This window comes from Paralichthys olivaceus, chromosome 2 (assembly GCF_024713975.1).
Source record: "Paralichthys olivaceus isolate ysfri-2021 chromosome 2, ASM2471397v2, whole genome shotgun sequence".
Lineage (NCBI taxonomy): Eukaryota > Metazoa > Chordata > Actinopteri > Pleuronectiformes > Paralichthyidae > Paralichthys > Paralichthys olivaceus.
Window position 1 is genome coordinate 15416803 of NC_091094.1, and position 15167 is coordinate 15431969.

At 37.3% G+C, this 15167-nt stretch overlaps 1 protein-coding gene across 2 annotated transcripts; it reads left to right on the top strand.

The window, feature by feature from the left end:
* The first annotated feature begins 1597 nt into the window (after positions 1–1597).
* Positions 1598–14510, top strand: ankrd52b (ankyrin repeat domain 52b). Of its 2 annotated transcripts, XM_020086902.2 has the most exons (28): positions 1599–1762; positions 2529–2612; positions 2880–2958; positions 3131–3201; positions 3293–3493; positions 3795–3882; positions 4188–4330; positions 4537–4749; positions 4907–4985; positions 5106–5220; positions 5924–6006; positions 6121–6226; positions 6462–6530; positions 6619–6759; positions 6882–6932; positions 7723–7834; positions 7924–7995; positions 8096–8297; positions 8445–8532; positions 8842–8959; positions 9080–9299; positions 9588–9675; positions 9753–9836; positions 10351–10496; positions 10850–10932; positions 11373–11455; positions 11832–11923; positions 12039–14510. In XM_020086902.2, exons 1-28 carry the CDS (start codon positions 1736–1738, stop codon positions 12227–12229), a joined length of 3129 nt encoding a protein of 1042 aa, XP_019942461.2. In that variant the 5' UTR covers positions 1599–1735; the 3' UTR covers positions 12230–14510. The 2 variants fall into 2 exon arrangements, with proteins under 2 accessions (XP_069394465.1, XP_019942461.2); XM_069538364.1 differs by lacking the exons at positions 5924–6006; positions 6121–6226; positions 6462–6530; ... (13 more) ...; positions 11832–11923; positions 12039–14510 and having other exon boundaries at positions 1598–1762; positions 5106–5224.
* The last annotated feature ends 657 nt before the right edge of the window (positions 14511–15167 follow it).

Consider the following 15167-nt stretch of genomic DNA (forward strand, 5'->3'; position numbering starts at 1 on the left):
AATGATAGCTTGTGGAAATGCAAAACTACAGTCAGTAAAAATGCATTTTACAGAATCTACATCAATAATAATCAGTACAGAAAAATGGTATTCCGAAGTTTAAAAAAAACGTTCATCTCAGTGTGAATTTCAATTTCTGTCGTTTAATTTTTTTAATATATTTATTTATTTAAATATGTAGTCAGTTGTACTGCTGCTTGATCCTTTTGTGAAGCACTTTGGACAATTAAAGCATATATATATATATATATATATATTATTATATACTATTATTATATATATTCTTTTTTTTCACCTTCTGCTACTTTAAAAGCCCCCTCCACCACTTTTCAAAGGAAATCTATAATTTACACAGCATATTTCTTTCTTTACATTGTAGATGGAAAATATTGATAAAGTTAGTCGCTGCTTGTACTGAATTACAAGAACTAAATACATATTTCATCACTGGAAAATGTATTTAATTTAATTCGCTCCTGTATGTGTTGTATGTAAAAAAATTTTTTTTGGAAATTAACTAATAAAAAGTACAGCATTGATGAGAATGGTTGTTGAGTGTAAAAGCATGAATGTTGAGCTTCTCAAGTTTGTACATAAACCCAGTACTTGAGTAAATGTAACTGTACTAAATCTGTTATGTCACTTTTAATTCATACCAAACCCATATTTACTTTGCGTCCTTTCAAGGTTCAGTGTGTAAGATTTAGATGAATGGGATCTATTTGCGTTTTGAGATTTAGTAGTATTCCTACTGATATTTTCACTTGTGTAATTATCTAAATAGTATGAATTGTTGTTTTCATTATTAGTTAATAATAAAATAACGAAAGAACAATATAAAGAAATACCTGACCAATGCTCGTATGTGTTTTATATGAAAATTCTGAATTTTGAATGCAACTGTAAAAAAGTATAGCAACATAGCAATTAATAAAGTACTTCTGATTCTGAACCATGATTGTCGTGAGAAAAAGCATTAAATGTAAAATTCTGTATCTCAAAGTTTGTACATGAACACAGAACTTGAGTAAATGTTCTGATTCTATTATTTATTTATGTACTCACACCTTGACCATGTTGTGGTGTGGATTGATTAAAGGATTAAAAAAACTGTTGTTACAGGTGTTGCATTAATTACAGGTGTTGCATTATATACTACTGGCACTATCACCAATCTCTGCACCTTCGCACAGCACGTGCCCATAACCCTGTTAATCTGTTAATGTATGTATGTATGTTCTTTATTTTATTTTATTTTATTTTATTCTATTTTATTTTATTCAATTTCTTACATATTGTTGTTTTTTATATTGTTGTTTTATGTACATAAGTAGTGCACCAATGACACCAAGGCAATTTCCTGTATGTGCAAACATACTTGGCAAATAAAAGAATTCTGATTCTGATTCTGATTCTGAAGATGCTATTTTGTCAAAGTCAATAGTAGATTTGTTTAACAAACACATTATTAAAGCATCGAAAAAATGTAAAGTCACACCTATATTCAGAAAAGAACAATAACACAAACTAAAGTATAATTTCCTGACACCTCCAAATCACGTTGGTTATATTTCTGTCGCGATAATCTGGCAGCTGTAGTGTATACGTCACGTATCACAGACAGAGGCTAACCAAGCTAAAGCTAGGCTAACTAGCCGCTGCCTGCTACAGGGGGACATGTAGCCAGTTAAAACACATACAGTCTCAATGAAGGATCTTCAGGACTGACTGGGTCATGGAGTTAAGAAACATCGAGGACCAGGTAGTAATTAAACCACTTGTTGTTGATCTTAAATCCACGTTAGAAAACTCACAGGACTTCTCAGTAACGCTGCAAACAGCCGGCTCGTCATGTTAGCGACATGTCGAGCAAAGTTTGTCTCAGGGCTTGTTACTGTCACACAGTCCTTACCAGGCACCAGTGGACTCAACTCTTCCGTTTGCACGATCTGGTGATGCAGGATTAGATGTCTGAAGTTTCCTTATGCACCAGAGTCCTATCAGTGGAGTTATTATTGTCTCTGTTGAATTAGCTCCAGAACCTGCCAAAACAACACCTTAAAACATGCTAACATCCACTTGTACATAGCTGCGTCTGCTTATTGTTATCTGTGTTGTTGATGAGGCATTGCTATCTCCATCCAAAGCTTAGAAGATATTGTTATTTACCAATAAGCTAGTATTTATTGGCATCCCAGCATCTTAACAAAGTCTAATGTATTTATTTACGATCCCAGTAAATCACAACAAGTTTGCAGATGAAAGCTGTTCAGCTGAAATTGTGTTTCATTCATCAGATCAGAAATACTTCTGATCCCCGGGTGAGGGCATGGGGTTTGTTACAGCTGCTCCAGCCAAGAATAGAAATATATACAGACCAAGAATATTACAGTAGATAGAAATAAAAAACTACTGCATCTATGCTGTGCTGTTCATCTAATCAGATAAATGATAATACACAATGGAATTAATCCAGTGTTGATATAAATTATGTGATTTGTCATGTTCTCATGTGATCTCTTTTCCAGTCTCCGTTGGTCCAGGCTATATTCAGCCGAAACATAGAAGAGGTGACATTTTTGTTGAACCATGAAGAAGATGTCAATTCACTGGTAATAGTCATGATGTTTTTTTGAAAGTTGTGTTATTAGATTTGCATGCATTATGTTTCAGGTCAAATGTTAATGGTGCTTGTACAAACAGTTCACCTCACATCTGTATGGTTTTAGATAACTGCTACTTTCCAAGCAGGTTTTCTGATCACAGCCATAAACGAATCAAGTTTTAGTTTTAGTCAGAATTTACCAAAATAATAATACAGCATTAGAACAAAAAAATGCTGCTGCACTCTGCACTGTTTGATGTGTTTTTCCTTTCAGGACCAAGAACAAAGCACACCACTACATGCTGCTGCTTATTTGGGTGATGTCCACATTATGGACCTTCTTATTACTTCAGGTAAAAAATATTTGCTGTATCAAGAAGTATATTTTAAACAATATATACTTGTACCCATTTTGCAAATAACTCTTTCTAGTAATGAATGCAATGAGTCTGCCACACACAACAACTAAAACACACCCAAAACCACTACTAACTAGCTTAACTTTGCATCTGCTCTGTGCTACAGATGCAAATGTCAACGCGAAGGACCAGGGTTTGCTGACTCCTTTACATCGAGCAGCTGCCTCAAGGAATGAAGTATGTCATTTAAACATGAACTCTTAGGTTCTAACCACCAGGTTGTAATGTTTAACTCACATATTAAATGAATTTTGTCTTTTACTGCCAGAGGGCTGTGGAGCTGCTGCTAGAGCACAGAGCAGAGGTCAACACACGAGACAAATTCTGGCATACACCTTTACACATGGCAGCTGCAAACTGGGCCACAGGTTGCGCTGAAGCTCTGATACCACATGTCTGCAGCCTGAATGTTGGTGACAGATCAGGGAGGACGCCACTGCATCATGCAGCGCACAGCGGCCATGTAGAGGTAAACTATGAAGCTGGTTGTAGTGATCAATTGAAAGGAAATTTAGTTTAGGAAGTGAATAATACCTAGGGAACATTTTCCTGGTTTCTGGTAGTTGTTGCAGCATTTTGTAAACTGCATTCTTATTATGATATATTAATCTAGTTTCACACAATATTTATTTCACAGAGTCCCCAGAATACAAATGTGTTTGCTAAACTGATCCCAAGAATGAAATGCTGCTGTCCACTGGACTATGATTGTAGAATGGGTTTAGATGATTTGATAGACAGAGGTTGACCCAGTTCTTGTGTTTCTGTAGATGGTGAACCTGCTCCTGAGCAAAGGTGCCAACGTGTGTGCCAAAGACAAAAAAGAAAGGCAGGCAATCCACTGGGCTACATACCAAGGTAGGTGATGTCGCTCCTTGATATACTCAAAGAAAGACTAGAACAATGATATGGAAGTAACTTTTTTTATGGAAGTAATTTTTATCTTTACTGACTTAATGACTGCATATATCACTGGCTTTTCTTATCAACACAATCTCAGTCTATTTACATTTGATTAGTTGTTAACAAAGTTGACATGTGCTGAATCTTATATTAGCCTGGCCTGTATACCAAGCTTCTATTTCCAGACTACAGGCGTGTAAGTGTATTATTGTCTGCGAGCATGGCAGATGTTTGTCTAAAACGTAAGGCTCTTCTTTCAGGACATGTGGAGGTTGTGAAGCTGCTGGTGTCTCACAGTGCCGACGTGACGTATAAGGACAAACGTGGATACACTCCGCTCCATGCAGCAGCCGCCAGTGGACAGTTGGAGGTTGTTAAATATCTGTTGCGGCTCGGGGTGGAGGTAAAGTGGCTCGGTTACAAAACTATTAGAAAATTAAAAAATTATACTCCATTGTAATAAATAACTATATCTGCCATTCATTTTATTTACCTTACATTGTAAACAGGGCAACCTTTTGAATGTACCTTATATTACTTTAGAGTGCATTTGCAGGATTTAGTTTTTGCTTTAAAATGTTTTAAATGATTTCCCGCTCTGATTCTCAGACTGACGAACCCAACATTTATGGAAACACGGCGCTCCACATGGCGTGTCACACAGGGCAGGACACTGTGGCCACTGAGCTAGTGAACGCCGGTGCCAACATCAATCAGCCCAACTATCACGGCAACACGCCACTTCACCTAGCTGCTGCCTCCTCTAGTGCGGTGCTGTGTCTCGAGCTGCTTATCAACAATGGGGCGGATGTCAACATGCAGGTAAAGAGCTTGTTTTGAAGAAGTGAATTTGATAAGAACAAAAGGGGATTAAAAAGTAATAATAGTTATTGGTCAGAGGATTAAATGTATGGGTTATATATCATGATGATGTATGCCGTTCTTTTTACTAAACTTGTTAACTTTCTCTGTTGAACAGAATAAAGAAGGAAAGAGCCCTTTGCATATGGCTGCAATGCACGGACGCTTTACAGGCTCCCAGATTCTGATCCAAAATGGTAAAATAAACTTCAACTAATTAAGAAACAGTGACACTACATCCTCATAATATGCAGAGACATAAAACATCAGAGCACATTCTCATCAGAAACACCATGTTTCTTTCTGCCTCTGCACAGGTGGGGAGATCGATTGTTTTGATATGTTCGGAAACTCTCCTCTTCACGTTGCTGCCAGATTCGGTCAGGAGTTGTTGATCAGCACTCTGCTGACAAATGGTGCTGACAAGGCCAGGTAAAGTCCAAACCTGAGATTGTCTGATTATGATCTTACACCTCAACACCTTCAAAAGGCATAAAGTCTCTGAGCACATGTTCTCACTTTATGTCACCAAAACCCATCAGTTCTCGTCTTTCCAATTTCACATCTTTTTTAGGGTCTTCTATGTGTATTGCAACTCTTTATCATCCTTTTATCTGTATTCTTTTTGTTCTGTCAGTTTTGCGTCTGTCTGTTTTCCATGCATTTTCCTGCTTTATTTTCACATGGGCTCACTTAGACACTTTCTGGACATTTTATTAGGGTTGTGGCAGGAAAAGTTCTGGAAAATGTCTGGAGAAACTGACTCGGACATTTGTGTTCTCAAACGCAGCCACTACGGAAAATTCTACGAAAACCTCAGTGCAAGTTCAGTGCATGTCGGAAAGAAGCTTCAGTGTTTGGAATTAAATGCACACCCCAACATAGGAGCTACAGCATACAGCAACTCAATGTCATTTTTTAAGACAGTGAACAACCAAATATTCAATAAGCTGATTAAATAACTATACTTAGTTGTCTCCCCTATACAGACACATAGATATAGATTTAGTTATTATAAGTGATCCTGTAATGCTTGAGTTTGTAAACCAAGAAGAACTTTGAAAGCTTCATGAAAAAAAAATGTTTTGTACATTTTTCAGAATAAACTGAATAATATCTGTTATAATCTCTACAGACAGGGGATTCATGGGATGCTTCCCTTACATCTGGCGGCGCTGTACGGATTTCCAGACTGTTGTCGAAAGTTACTGTGTAATGGTGAGAATCTGTTTGACTCATAAAGAGCCGACTTCTAGTTTATTCTCTTCCTTGTTGCATTTTCATTAGTCAGACGACAAAGTTTCCACTCAAGTGTTGTTGTGTTGTGTTCAGGTCAGTTTTTCAACTTTGTGCCGTCTCAAATGCCATCAGTTGGGTTTGATATTAACATATTGGATGATCATGGGAGGACATGTCTGCATGCAGCTGCCTCTGGAGGGTGAGAGAATGAATACACACAGATTAACACATATAATGTTAAGTGCACAAAATGTACATATATATAAGGAGTTTTTTTGCTAAATTAATTTAAAATGTATCAAGATGAAGCTGATTATTTTTGCATTATTCCTTTTTATTCCTAAATATTTTAAAATGTTCCTACACACATACACATAAGCTCTTATTTTTTCTAAAAATAAATGAATATTAATCTACTTTCTCTTTTGTGACAGAAATGTTGACTGTCTCAACTTGATCTTAAATAGCGGCGCTGAACTGGACATAAAGGATCATTTGGGAAGGTAAACAGTATTAAATAGCTGGAGCTATGAATAAAACTGTGCGTCAGTGTTTGGTGGTAACATAGCTGTTCCCTGTTGCCCCACGCAGATCTCCTTTGCACTATGCAGCAGCCAATGCAAGCAGCCAATGTACAATCTCCCTGGTGAGAGCCGGTGCTGAGGTCAATGAGCTGGATCTGATGGGCTGCAGCCCTCTGCACTACACTGCTGCTTCACACACCTTCTGTGGGTGAGTAAACACATTTCAATGATTTATTCTTTGATAACGTCAATATAAGAAGGACAACATCCTGGGGACATTTATCTGTTGATAATAAATGACTTCATTTAAGCCAGTGTTCTTTTCCACAGTGGGAACACTGAGCCTGACTACAGTGTGGAAAAGGAACAAGAGGCCTCTCTGTAAGTCATGTTATTGTCATATACAGAAACCAAATGTACTGTCACTTAAAAGCACATTATCTCTATTTACATTTCAATGAGTGTGTAGTATGTACTAAGTATGTAGTTAAAGGTTCAGTGTGTAAGATTTAGGTGAAAGAGATTTTTGGCAGAAATTGAATATAAAATAATCCTCTTGATGTTTTCACTGGTGTGTTTCATCTAAATTGTATGAATTGTTGTTTTCTTGAATGGGCCCTTTATATTTAAAATCTTTATATTTACATGGAGGGGGGTCCTCTCTGTGGAGGCCACCATGTTTTTTTACTGTCGTCCAAAGTGGACAAACTAAAACCTTTTGAGTTTTCATGATAACTGAAGTTCACCACAGGTTCTCTTTCATGTTGGGTAGGTGAGGGTGAAATGAGGAGTAAACAGCTGCAACATGCAACTTCACCTCTATTTGTCACTAAATTCTGCACACTTAATCTTAAATATAGACTCTATATAAAGATGGACGACAATACAGCTCCCCAAAGGAGTCTTTTGATCACAACCTGGCTGCCACCAGTATAGGTCACAAATCTAGATATAGGATATATATATATATATATATATATATATATATTAAGGCAGGACCACAAGTTGACGACACAGAAAAGTCATGATTCATTCAATGAAAACTTTAAACAGTTTTCTTGTGACATAATGTGTGGTATGTGTTTATGAAGCGTTTGATGAATATGATAATTTAACCCAAATAAGAAAACCAGCCGGCATTCCTCATCTTCCCTTAACTCTGTGTGTTTAGGTGTTTAGACTTCTTGCTTGACAATGGGGCAAACCCAACTGTTAAGAACAATAAGGGTTACAGTGCTGTCCACTACGCTGCAGCTTATGGGAACAAACAGCACCTGGAACTGGTCAGTGCAATTTCTAATTTAGATGTTCAGATTTTTGTTGTTGTTAATCAATCATTCACTAAACCAAGTTTTTTGTATTTTCTCTTCAGCTCCTGGAGATTTCTTTCAATTGTCTAGAGGAGGTGGAAAGTAACATTCCAGTCAGTCCTTTGCACTTAGCTGTGAGTAGAACAAATGCCACAAACCCCTTTCCTCTTTACAAAATGTACCCACATAAAAATGCCTTTGACTCTATTATTACCATGCATTCTGCCACTGCAGGCGTATTATGGTCATCGGGAGGCCCTGCGTCTACTGTGTGAGACGTTAGTGAGTCTGGATGTACGGGACATTGAAGGCAGAACTGCTCTCCACCTCTCTGCTCAGAGGGGGTTTGCTCCTTGTGTGGAGGTGCTGCTGAAGCATCAAGCCTCCTACACAGTGAAGGAGCACAAGCGCAAGTGGACGGCTCTCCACGCTGCAGGTGTGTTTATGTATATTAGCATTTTCCTTGAAAAAAAAAATGAAAAACTGATTTTTTTTTTTTACATGTAAAGCAATCTCAGCTCCACCGAAAAAGAAATTTTTTGTATTCAGATGTATTTTCCTTTTTCTCTCATCCCACTTACAGCTGCTGAGGGCCAAATGGACTGTCTGCTTCTACTGGTCAACAAGGAACAAAGTGCCGACGTCATTGACAGTCTAGATACTCAGGGACAGTACGTCACTTACTATTTCATGCTATGATTTCGTATTTTTGAAACATTAGACATCAGACAATTACTAATTAACGTTTCACATTCTGCCATGACAGAATGTGAGACGTTTAATTACTGTTTGAATCCTCAGTAAGGAAATCAGATGATGATAATTTATCACAGAACAGATTTAAAATGTTTTTCTCACATTGTATTAAATGCAGTCGCACAGACGTGAAACATTAAGACTCCTTTTTGCCTGTCTGATATGACCAGAGAATCAAACCTATCAACCCTAGGAATAAATTCTTTGTTTTGTTATGTGTGCAGGACGGCTCTCATGCTGGCATCTCTGGGACGTCACACTGACTGTGTCCACATCCTGTTGGAAAAAGGAGCCAATGCTGATGCTGCAGACAAAAAGGGCTTTACCGCATTACATAGAGCTGTACGTGTATTTTCTTTGTGTGTGTCCTATCACTTTTTCAATTACAATGCTTCTCTTTCTTGAATCTGTGATGTCCCAGATATGTTTTGTCCTCTCACATCACATGTTGTCCCTCTTTAGGCCATGTTAAACAGTGAGGACTGTGTATCTGCTCTGTTGGAACATGGAGCTTCTGCTCTGTGTAGAGACTCTCAGGGACGGACCCCGCTGCACATTGCAGCCTCCCGTGGTCACACGGAGCTGCTCCGCTGTTTGCTAAAGGCTGCTATGAAAGCTGACCCTCTGGACTCCATGCAAGACCACAGAGGCTACACTCCCACACACTGGGCTGCCTACCACGGTGGGACATCAGGGAAAGACTTCATGTTGAATGCACTTTTTAACAAAAATACATAAATGCACACCTACAAACACATACAGAAATATATGAAGGGCTATTTCAAAGCCAACAAAGTCTATGCTTGTTATCCACAGCATAATTTTATCCCCTAAATAATTTATTTTACTTTAATCACATGGCTTTCTTGTTTAACATATGCATGCATGGTGAGATGCTTTATTACCCCAATTTTACAAAGATTTGAATATTATTATAATTATTTGTCCTTTTGTTTCCTGTTCTCTACAGGACGTGAAGGATGTTTACACATTTTACTTGAAAACAAACTTTTTAGCAACCAGGAAAAAAATCTGTTCACCCCACTGCACTGTGCTCTGTGAGTATCATAAACAATGTAAAGAAATAAAAATACACAAAGTGCGGCTTTTAAAGGTAACAACTGTTCTTCTGCAGAGTTAATGGACACGATGTTGCTGCTGAACTTCTATTGAAGACTGTTGGACCTCAAATTGTTAACGTTTGTGATGCCAAAGGAAGGTGAGTTCAGATCTGAGCCGAGCTCGGCAAATCCATTTCATGCAGCGCTGCCTGTATGGGTCAGTCCAAAGATATTGAAATTATATTTTGTATTATATCTAACAAAAAAATCATATATTGACTATAAAGTGATTTATAACGTGTTCTATTAAAACCTCTAATTTATTGATAACTAATGAGGAATGTTTGACTCTAATGAGGCAAGTGGCGATCTTTTTTTCTTTAAATGTACAGGGCACATATTTGAATTCAGTGTAACCTGGTATTTCCCTCATTAAATCATTAATACCTTTAAGATTCATTTACTACCTATACATACTCCTGTTTTACACACAAAAAACTTTTTTGTTTCATTTATGAATTCAACCTTGGTGGGTGTGATAAGATTCTTTTAAATCTTTCCAACTTCCAATTACTTGCCGAAAGCTGAAACTATATATTTTCCAAGGCAGTAAATCTCTCTGTTTTTATGTGTGTTAATGTGTATGTGGATATGTTTGTTGTGTAACTGTAGGACCCCCCTGCATGCAGCTGCCTATTCAGGAAACGTTGCTGGGCTCCAGGTTGTTCTGGCTCAGGGAGCAGAGGTCAATGCTGTTGATCACGTTGGATGCTCTGCTCTGATGGTTGCTGCTGACCGTGGACAGAACATGGCTGTTGGTATGTGACAGGAGAGCCTGATTTAAAATGTTAAAGTTCGCAAGTTTTGATTTTCATGTAACGCATCAAGACAACATACAGCTCTTTTATTAATCTCTCCTCGATTTGCTCCTGCTTGTTTTTTCATCATGTCTGAACATTTTCATTGCACAGTCATACTTGCAGGAATATGTGCAGCCCCCTTTAACACATACTCACTGTGTTTGTAACCCTCACAGGCCTCACTGATGTTTTCTTTTAGTGTACCACATGAATATTTGTTCCTGTCACTCCACGTAAAATATCCAGTGAATGCTTCAAACATGAAGTCCTGTTTTTGTTGTGAAAGACTTGTCTTATTTTTTGCATTTCAGAATTCTTGCTGCAGCACGCAAAGCCAGACCTGACCCTGGTGGATGTCAATAATAACACAGCTCTTCACTTAGCCTGCAGCAAGGTCACACACACATACACATGCATGTACTCTATGCATGCAGTGGCACAGTAACTTTTGAATATGTGGGGAATACCTGTCAAAATATAGTGAAAGCTCTGTTGAAAATTAGGTTAAAATGTCATCAAACCTGTTTTGACAAGTAATAATAAAACATTATTTGTGTTGCACTTTTCAAAACAGTTCAATAACTTAAAAAAACCATCAGCGTGTCATACTAACTTCTAAATTACTTTTAATTTCACATTAACTAATTAAAACCTGCATTCACTCACAACATTGGGAATTTTATAATGTGATGCTTTAACAATGCACAATGTGCATTTCAAAAAGTGAATTTAAAAGTATTTGGGGACATTTTAACAAATGACTGCATTCATAGATAGTTTGTACTGTTCTGCCGAAGCACATTATCACTTATTTCAGTGTGTTTGATTTTGCAGGGTCATGAGATGTGCGCTCTGTTGATCCTTGGAGAGATCAGTGACTCTTCCCTCATAAATGCAACAAACGGTGCTCTGCAGATGTGAGTTGTCTTGAACCAGTGGCCACTTAAATTGATTTCCGTCAGTTAAGAAGACATAACTATGGAACAAACAGGGTGTGGATACTGAAGTTTGGTGTTAAGACTCACACATTATGTCTTCATGGCTCTCATTAGTTAGTAGTGTATGAAAATATTCAAATGTAGTCCATCAGTTTTGTGCAGGTTCACATAAGATTTTCCATTAAACTATAACTTAAAATATTTTCTCTAATCTTAATTTTTTAACTTTTGAATTTTAACTCTTTTCCAAGTTGACAGTATTGACTTATGTGCCTTTGCCGCCTGTAATTCTACATGTGAATTATTTAATATGGTTACATTCCTATAATCAAACCTGTGTGTGTTTCTCATGTAGGCCTCTTCACATTGCAGCAAGGAAAGGCCTGGCGACTGTAGTGCAGGTGTTACTGAGCAGAGGTGCCGCAGTCATGGCTGTAGATGAGGAAGGTAAATAGGAATAATTACTTTATATTCCAGCGCTACAACACCACACTGTCCCTTTTCCCTGCCAAACAACTCACTGACAATCACTGATATTCATTTTCCTGTTGATCCTCTGCAGGCCACACTCCAGCCCTGGCCTGTGCCCCGAACAAAAATGTAGCAGACTGTCTGGCCCTGATCCTCTCCACCATGAAGCCTTTCCCTCCCAGAGAGGCTGGCGGTGGGGCAGCCTCCCACTTCAACCCCATCCTGAAGAATTGTGGGATTGCTGCCACATGCGGGTCCAGTGGAAACCTTTGTCACGCTTAGGTTGCCCTGAGTGAAATCTCATCCTTGTGAAGCCCAAAGTCTCCAAACGTAACTACGCACATACAAGTCTCCATGAACATGTGCGGTCAAGCATAGCTTCTTCTTGCATATGTCATGACATTTATACTTGTGTGTCACATGCAGCTGCACATACACAATGTGCTCATGCGCTAGTAGCATAGTCTTAAACATTTTATTAACATTAGCAGATAGATGATCTTGATTTGAGTTTAGCACATGATGAAGTGAATGAAGCACTAACATTAGAAAAGAATGGAAGTTTTAACATGAGCACACCACACAGGCCTCTCTACCTGAACCACAGCCACTGTCAGTATTAGCCTCAGTTCTTAGCTCATTAATCACCAAAGCCTGAAGCCTACAAATTCGTCCAGAGCTGATACAAGTGCAGATGACTATGTTTTATTTGTGTGTGTGGGTCTGTCTGTCTGTCAGTCAGTCTGTAAGTTCTATTTTGCATATTACACATTGCTTCTTAATATACATGTTTTTAAATATCTAACAGGTGCTATAAACCTTTTATGCAATTATTAAGACTCTATTTTCTTATTCTGTCCAGACTGTAGCAGACACTAGATTGATATAAATAACGTATTATTCTAATATTGCCATGAATTACATTTCAATTTAGTAAGTTACACATTTTTTTAATAATATAGTTTACTGAGTTAAGTGTATCTATTTTTAGTTCTTGAAATGAAGTTAAACATTTACATGTATAATCTTGAAAATCCCAAATTATTGAGAATGAACCTCAGGTCAGTGTGTACTGTACAGTGCAATAAAAAGCACATCTGAAACCGGATGTTGCACAACAAGAATAAAGCGGGACAGAAGTATTTAAATATGTTTCAGTTAAATAAGCCAGAGAATCAATATAATATTTCAGGCTTTGAACAATAAAGTTGTGTCTTCAGTAAACCTGACATTTCACTACATCTTTTTCGTAAAGATAACTTTAATTTCAGTGATATCTTCCAACTGTTTTTTCTGATTTGCCCTGAAACCCAGGGACATAAAATTTCCACAGAGAAACAGAGAATCCTTCATACTTGAGATACGAGAACTAACGAATGTTCGCATTTTTACTCAAAGAATTTTTCGCTTATCAAATTTGTTGAAAATCAAATAGATGTTTAACGACTAATCAATTGTTTCAGCACTACACTCAAAGTCAGTTTTCTGTACGATTAAATACATTTGAAGAAACTGTTCAAATAAGCTGCAACTAAACTGAAATTGCTGTTTTGTAATTGTGATTTTTTTGGGGGGGTAGATAGGGTTAGTTTCACTGTAAAGAAAATCTCCTATAGCAACATGTACTTCATCCAAAGCAACCAGAAGATCAGTGTCCAGCATTAATGGACACTGAATAAATATTTTATTGGCTTTTACAATTGTCAGAGTTTGATTTATTTTTTAATTAATTGTTTTTCTCTTGCTTCCTACTATAATCTGGCACAATACACCTTTACTGGTACAAATATGTCACTGCCTCTGTCTGTAAAGCTCAAGGTTTTATGAATTGATTTGTGAATTAATGTTTACCTTTTTTAATTTGCACTCTGACATAAAAGTTTACATTTTACAGTGAGATATCATCATCTTTACATTTATGCAAATATTCTATCATATTTGAAAGTGCATTTAAAAAAATTTGAGCACTATCCTGTGAGCATCTCTCCTTTGTCTTTCATTTGGATCTAAATCCTGGGGAGGAAATGGTTTTACAACTTAAAGGTACAGTGTGTAGAATTGAGTGACATCTAGTGGTGAAATTGCCTGTTGTAGCTAAACACCCATCACCTCACCCTCTCCTTCCAAACATGACATGACTCAAAGGGTGTTTAGTTTGTCCAGTCTGGACTAATGTAAAAAACAATAGCGGCCTCCGTAGTGAGGACCCCCTCAATGAAAATATAAATTATTCAAATATAAAGGGCCCATTCTAGGGTAAAGAAAACAACAATTCATAAAATTTTGATGAAACACACTAGTGGAAACATCACTAGGATTATTTTATATTCAATTTCTGCCAATAGATCCCTTTCCACTAAATCTTACACACTGAACCTTTAAGGTTGTAGTTAAATGTTTAGAATCATGTTCGTCTTGAAGAATTTCTCTGTTTCAGCTTTTCACGTGAACAAATTGTTTGTCTTCCCTTCCGTCTTTCTGACATTTCAGACGCAACAACTTGAAAACAAAGTGTGGTAAGGTTGTGGATGGCTTTCAGAGATAATAAATAAACTTGCTCCCATGTGTGTGTTCATTTTTCTTTCCTTTTCTCATCTCTGGAAGTGCTAGTTGTTTCTCTCAGATCAGTCTTTGTTTTTCTTATGGTAGCTCTAATGTATAGAAGCATGTTGCTGCCACACTGGACAAAGAAAACAACGGATCAGTATCATGTTAAAATGTGATAACTTGATGTTAAAACATAAAGACTAACCATGAAAGTTAAGTTACAATGTGATGGGCTTTATGTGAAATGTCCAATTTTTTATACATACCTGAATATAATGTAGCCTACCCAAAATTAAAAAGGTGACTGTTCTTCAATCCCTTTTAATCACAGTTGTAATGCTGTCCTCCTTTTAGAGATAAGACTTTCAATTTTACACACAGGCAGTCAAAATAAGTAGAAGAGGCACTGAAAAAAGGAGATATAGTGAAGAAATTGGCTAAGAAGAAAGGTAAGAAAAAGGTGGAGATCAAGTTCAAATGGAGTAAAAAAAGAAGATAAGGAAAATGAGAACGGAAGAAAGGAAACAGTAGGTTGAGGAATGGTGGAGGTAAAAAATAAAGAGAAAGAAGGAAGACATGGATATAGATTGTCTCTACAACCCTTAATTTATTTTGTTGACTTTTGACCAATTCGATCCAGATAGATAGATAGATACTTTATTGATCCGGAAGG

What these genes read in the sequence shown, in the direction of transcription:
- ankrd52b (XM_020086902.2), top strand. Translation starts at nt 1,736, where the DNA reads ATGGAGTTAAGAAACATCGAGGACCAG. An exon ending in CATGCAGCTGCCTCTGGAGG is followed by an intron (nt 6,227 to 6,461) that starts GTGAGAGAATGA and finishes CTTTTGTGACAG; the next exon opens with AAATGTTGACTGTCTCAACT. An exon ending in TGGACAGAACATGGCTGTTG is followed by an intron (nt 10,497 to 10,849) that starts GTATGTGACAGG and finishes TTTGCATTTCAG; the next exon opens with AATTCTTGCTGCAGCACGCA.